At 38.3% G+C, this 6,896-nt stretch overlaps 1 protein-coding gene across 1 annotated transcript; it reads right to left on the reverse strand.

Moving 5' to 3' along the window:
* Nucleotides 1-871: 871 nt before the first annotated feature.
* On the reverse strand, nucleotides 872-1,557 carry LOC107763460 (glyoxylase I 4-like). The gene is made up of 2 exons (XM_016581947.1): nucleotides 1,325-1,557; nucleotides 872-1,094 (listed from the first exon to the last, which is right to left on the reverse strand). The coding sequence occupies exons 1-2, from the start codon at nucleotides 1,555-1,557 to the stop codon at nucleotides 872-874; spliced, it is 456 nt and encodes a 151-aa protein (XP_016437433.1).
* Nucleotides 1,558-6,896: the final 5,339 nt, after the last annotated feature.

A 6,896-nucleotide genomic window follows, 5' to 3' on the forward strand; every position in this document is an offset into this window, starting at 1 on the left:
TTATCGTATATATCTACATACTTGTTAGTACTCGAAATGCCAATCTTCATCAGATATAATCTTAGGTTTATGAGCTGCAAAAACGGGTAGATGCATCTTCTTCACGAACAACAAGTCTTTCATCTTGCTTCTCCAAAAATTACAATTTCTCCCATTTAAACATACCATCTAGCTCATATTAGCCTTCATTCCGTAATAACCTAGATAAATAACTAAAGCTCTGATACCATTGTTATGTCGAGGAAGAGGCAAACCCCAAAATAAAGAAGATAAAGAACACCAAATTATAACGTGAAAACCCCTTCAAATCGAAGGTAAAAATCACGGGATCACAAAAATCCAAAAAGCTCCACTATAACAATAAAAAAGTTACCAAAGTTCTCCAAATTGACTATACAACAAGTGCCGAATACGAAGCAACAATAGCAACAAGATCACCAACAAATCAATTGAAGAGAGAGGAGAATTCACAAAAATGAAGCTGTTGTTTGAGGCTTGAAATCAGATGTTACGGGCCTTCAAATCCGATCTCCACCGTCAAATAAAATACCAAGATGTTATAAATACTCAGTCAAAATATCAGTCCGATCCAACAGTTAACGAATTGAAGTTGGCTGGTTGGAATATAAATCTGCAGCAAAAACAAATACTTTTTCTTCTCTCTTCTCTTTTGATGAAATTTCTCTAAAAATCTACTCTTATATGATTAAGTCTTTCAACGACTTGTATCAATGAACATATAATAATTCTCAAAGGTTGTCTTATTTATAGATAATGAGTGGTGCTTTCTCTTAAAGTCTAAACCAACTCTAAATAGGAATAAACGCCGAATTCAATTCCGAATAAGAATGAAAACCAAAAAAGAATAGGATTAGGCCATTGGGCCTTTGGCTGAACAGCATGGACATGTGCCCAACACTTCCTTCACAATAGCTGTTACATACTCAATGTTCAACTCATCCAATCTCTCAATAATGAGGTCCATATCCGAATACTGGAGTGAAATGTGATTGTCTTTTGGGTTTATCTTTCCCTTCTTTGATTGTGTATCTTCTTTTCCTAACAAATGTATTCCAATACCATGGTTGAACAACCTGAAAAATCAACCCAAAATATATATCAGAGATTTATTTTTGTTGTTCTAGTTTTCAAATCTAAGAAGAGCATTAGCGCAACCATGTTTATAAATTAAATTTAACTTATATGCACTGATAATGCAAAATAGTTTTACACATGCACTAGTGATAAAATTATTTCCAAATATTGGCATAAATGTATGTAAAAGCAAACACAAAATATGTGTGTTGGAGAATATTGGTCATACCAAGCTCCTTCAAAGTCGAAGGAAGAGGGCCTCTGGATTAGAACAAAGCCAAGAACTTGCTCACAGAAATGGACACTTTTAGGAACAGATTTATAGACATAGGAAACATGGTTCAGTGCTAACAAAGGCATCCTTGTAATTTCTTCATGATTAGATGAGGATGATGTCATTGACGATGGCCAGTTGAAGTTTGTCTCCTCTCCTAATTCTGCTTTCACTATCTCTTTTCCCATTCTTTCTCCTAAGGAATTCCCCCCTTTATAATAAGTAAATTAATGATAATTTTGGAATAAATAAATAGGTAGAAGAATGAATATTCCTTAAATTTCTATGAGTAACATTAATATAAGTGCACATTAGGGGTGTACAAACTAAATCGCAAAACTGTATCAAACCGAAAAATCAAACCAAATCGATTAAAAACCCGATGAGGTGTGGTTTGATTTGGTTTGGTATTGAGTAAAAAATCCAAACCACACCGATATATAAATATATAATTTTTATATATACTTTTAAGACTTATATAAAATTTTCTTTAAAAATGCCTAAAAATATTTGAGATTCTCTTATGGGATTTAATATTTAATAGAATATGATGGGCTCCATTTTTAATTTTAAATAATCTGTTGTATAATTATTCTTATCAAGTATTATTAAAATGCGTCAATCTCTTTGTTCATTCATATTCATATGTCAAGATCTAGTAAATTATTATATTGTTTACCCTAAAATCCGAATAACAGTTAAACTTGTATTGTGGTCTTAAAGATATATGATTTACTCCAATACAAATTGATAAATAAGGAATCAAATGCATAAATTAAAGAATAAAGTAAGTCAAACCAGCGTACAAGCAGGTCTCGACCTTGAGCTATGGCAGTCTCGAGGTGGGTCAGTGAGAACAATAAATTATAAGGCAACTCAGATGAACAGTAAGCAAGAAAATGATGAATGTATATTCTCTTGTCAATGATTGATGATGTTACAAATAAATGGACTCCCCTTTATATAATAGGGGAGCCATAAATAAGGAACATTTCCATTTTTAGTAAGGAATCTTATTGGACAACTGTCTAACCGTCTAATACAAATTCGTTCCGGAATTTATGCCGTGATCTTAGGGCTGCTGCTAGAATCTCGCTCTTTCTATTATAAAACCATAACAGTATTATCTTGAGGTTGGTCATACATGGCCTTAGTGTTCATCGAGCACTTCGATCTTCAAGTCTTGTACTCTGTCATTGGGCTCGAGCCCGATCCATTGTGAACTTATTATCTAAGCGACTACTCGAGCCTACGAAATTGAGCATACCTGATTTCAACCGTATACAGATAGTCCCCACATTTCTTAGAGTAGAATGATAAGAAACGATTTGATCCTCGATCCTCCGATGCCTCGATCATGATGTCAATTCCGTGACATCAGCGACAGAAGTAATTAAAGGGTCGCGTCCGCATAGTTCTTAAGGCCTTTAATTAAAGGCGGCCGATGGTTGGCCATTAGCTTCCTCAAAATGTTGAAGCGGCCACTATAAATAGGTCAATTTATCAATCTTTACTATCTTTACTTCCCAAATCTTTAAAAGCTTCTCCATTTTCTTTGAGTCCATCCTTCTCTTCAATTTGTGCTTGTCACAACATCAACTACTTCTCCTTTCTTGAATTCCACAACAGTGATGGCTAAAACATCTAAAACTATCCCTCAAAAAGAAAAAGCATCCTCATCATTGCGGCCGACTAGTGGTAAAATGCCAGTGGAACCTCACTCCTAGGCCATGCGAGCTGTCTTTCGATTTCAAAGTCGATAGGCCTACATCAGTTACAGGCCGATATGAGCCCATATCCCGATACATCTGCTCTATATATGATTACAATCTCGAGCATGTGAAAGAGGACTGCAATTGGGAAAATAAGGAGATGGTGATTCCTTCCCCTGAGGAGGACATCACTACCCATGTGAAAGGGTACTTAAGTGTGTATACTTATACTTTCACACTGAGCCCCGTAGACCCGGTTATACTCGATTTCTGTCATCAATATGGGGTGATCCTTGGCCAGATATATCCATCTTTCTGGTGCATTGTCATTTTGCTCAGATATTTTTCGAACAAGGTCAAGGGGATGTCTTTTACCCACAACCATCTTATCAAGTTATACAGCCCTCACCTCTATCAAGGTGGGTTGATAAAGCTCCATCGTTGGTCTATGAAGGTGCAATTCTCGAGCATCGATAAGGACAAGGACCGAGGGTGGATAGGCCGATTTGTGCGAATCAAGACCTTTGACCTAATTCCTACCGAAAGAATGCCATTCCCCGAGGAATGGAACATGAAACATAAGCGCAACTCCATCGATGATGCTCACTACTTTGCTTTCTTTACTCTTCTTCGGTCCTTTTTTTTTCGATGGTGCAGCTTCCCCTTGTTTTCCTAGTGCAATTTCGGATCTTACAAGTTGGGTTCGACAACTGTCCTCCACTTTTTCATATGCTGATCGTTGTTGGTGCAATTTGGCCAAGGGTCATTGGGAAGCTAAAAACTATGGTAAGTTACTTTGTTCACATGTTGATGCTTTTCTATAAAAAACTTACTTTCTCCTTATGCAGGCCTCGGAGACAATGTTGCTATGAGGCCGCCTCCGCCCGGTGAAGAGGAGATACCGAAGCCAATCAAAGAGAAGAATAGGAGAAGGGTCTCGCCTCCAAGTACCCCGAAGCCCAGGAAAAGTAAGGCCCGAAAGCCTAGGGTCGACCCTACAGCCCTGTCTGCTGATGCAGTTCAACAACTTTGGGAGGACGAGGAAGAAGGAGAGGACGCCAACTCCTAGCTCGTAGCTCGAAAGAGGGGAAGCACTAAATCTTCAAAGGCCACTGAACTGGCGGTGGTTGATGCATTTCAATCTCACACCAAAGAAATATCCGAGGGGAGCTCGAGCAGAGTCCCCGAGCCATCAGGTGATAAAAGCACACCTCGCCGTAAAGAACGTCGGGCGGGTAAGCCTAAAGGGTCTAATTCCAAGGCCCCTCAAAGAGAAGAGAATGTCCTAAGTGACTCACTTGGGATATTTAATATAGATGAATTGCCGACTGGCCCTATTTTCTTCGAAGGGCAGTTCCGAAATGCCCAGGCTATGAAGACTCCCGACATGGGGACGACCCACGAAGGGGATGATATTTTCCAGGGATTCTTCGTAGGGTTTGAAGATGGTCCCGATCGGGATGCTTCGTTCATTTTTTACGAGGCCCAGCAACTTCTTAAACAAGTAAGTTTCTGCCTCCATAATTATGCTTGTGTTTTATTCTCATTTTTCCAAGTCTGACTTTTTTCCTTTCTGTGAAGGCCGTGACGCTCCATCGAGAAGAATTTTCTAAATCTTGAGCCAAGCTTACCCGATGCGAGGCCGAACTCAAGAAACTCGTGGAAGAGAAAGACGGCCTCAAACTCCTCTGCGTTCAAAAAGAGAAGGAAATCAGGGACTTCCGAGCCGAACTAACGAGGGCTCATCGAGAATAGACTAGCTCATTGAGCGGGTAATGTAACCTTTTGGGAGTTTTTTACGTGTTCATTTGACTTGGAGATTAACATTTCAACTTTGCAGGCCCAGCAGAAGGGCGAGTTGGTGGAGCAACTTCAAGAGGAGGTCAAGATGAAAGAGACCGAGACCTTGGGGTAGAAAAAACATATGGATCATCTTGCCCGGATAAAGACACATTTCGGGCCCAGCTGACTTCGGTCGAATGCCAACTTTAAAGTGTGAAGGGGGATAGCTTGGCCTGGATTCGGAAGATTGCGGAGCTCGAAGCTAAGTCAACCGCGGAACTTGCAAAGGCTAAATCTGAGGCGGAAGCACTTGTGGCCTCTTATCGAATTGGCACCGAGGCTGCTAACATTCATGCATAGGAGATCTCTATTGCTTCTGAAGTCAAATTTCCGTGTACTATCAATCATGCCAAGCGGCAATCCTAGAGAGAGACTCTCGAGGAAGTGTACGCTCGTGGCTTTGACCTCTAAGCCGAAATCGAGAATGCAAAAGCTTTGGAGGATGAGGCTGCAGCTTTACTCTTTGATGATGAAGACTCTACTAGTGGATCCGAGAGTGGAGTAGATAAGGATGAGGCCCCAGAGGAGACGGCTCCCGAAGATGTGGCTTCCAAAGATGCGGCTCCCAAAGTGGACTAGGTCCTTAGGATATTTTTTGTGTAAGGACTAGGTCCTTGTGGGCATTGTAAATACTTTCTATGTATAAGAAGTTCCTTTTCTTTCCGCTCTATCTCTGATTCGTGGTAAAGTCTGCTTTGTTTTTGACTTGCGAAATTTTTTGATGTTATAATTTCACTAATCGAGTGAGCATTAGCTCGAACTCAGAGTAAAAAAAACCCTTAGGTTTTTTAGCAAACAATAGGAAAGTTTTGAACTTAGAGCAAAATATTTCTTAAGGTTTTATGATGAACCCTCGAGCTATTTTTAAGTCGACTTTATACGAGCTCGGAGTAATGGGACCCCTAAGTCCGAGTTGAGTGAGAACAAGGTCTCGAACCCTAAGTGTATTGGACCTTAGGCTCTTTTAGATCGGGCCATTATGGACGCTAAAAGATGGCTATTATAAAAATTTTGTTTGCCTTAGCATGTGTTTTTTACGCATTGGGTTTTTTTAGGGTCCGATGCCGATTGAGACCCCTTTATTTTTTGTGCCTTAGCACATTTGTATTAAAGTAATTTGATACCTCTTAAGGTTTTTAGAGGGCTAGTTTTATCGAAGCCCCTTTTTTAATCGCTTTGTCGGAATAGCCTTTTAACCAGTTTTTTCAAAGTATTTTAAGGCATGTTGTTTATTGCGGGTTTCGGACGTCTCCGAGCCGTGTTATTTCGGCTGTAGCCTTCAATATTGTTGATACCCAATTTTTCTCTCATATGCTTTAAGTACACATACATACTTTCAAAATATTGTACACACATTTACAAACATGCACAAGTATTTTTGCAATTTTTATATAATTTTTAAAAGCCTTAAATTAATTCATTTCTGCATTTTTTATTATATAAATAGTCAATAGTTATCCCACATATTACTTTATGATGATTTAATCATCTAAATTCATCATTTATACTCATATAAGTGTTCAAATATTTTAAATGCATTTTTTAATTGCATTTGTATTTTTTAGACTACAATTGCATATTTTGCAATAATAGCCCATACATATGCATAATTACATTATTTATATAGAAAATAACTTTTTATATTTTTATAGTGCTAAGTAATTATTTTAAATCATCTTCATGAATAAAAATAAATTTTTTCATTTAATTAGCTATTTTTATAAATTATTTTATTAATAAATTGGGTATTTAACAAATATTCCCTTTAATTATGTTTAAATTCGGACCCCCAACCCAATTCAAATTAAACTAGGCCCAAAATCTACCCAGCCCAAACCACATTATCTACCCGACCCATTTCTTTCTAAATCCTGGCTGTTGATCATTTTGATCAACGGTCCATATCTCCCCTTAGCTAAATTAAACTAACCTATACCCCCAAAACCCTAATCATTTTACCACCCTCCCCCGCC

The sequence above is a fragment of the Nicotiana tabacum genome, chromosome 7 (assembly GCF_000715075.1).
Source record: "Nicotiana tabacum cultivar K326 chromosome 7, ASM71507v2, whole genome shotgun sequence".
NCBI lineage: Eukaryota > Viridiplantae > Streptophyta > Magnoliopsida > Solanales > Solanaceae > Nicotiana > Nicotiana tabacum.

Coding starts and splice junctions, on each gene's coding strand:
- LOC107763460 (XM_016581947.1), bottom strand. CDS start 1,557: ATGGGAAAAGAGATAGTGAAAGCAGAATTAGGAGAGGAGACAAACTTC. Junction 1,095..1,324: donor TTCGACTTTGAAGGAGCTTG/GTATGACCAATA, acceptor TTGATTTTTCAG/GTTGTTCAACCATGGTATTG.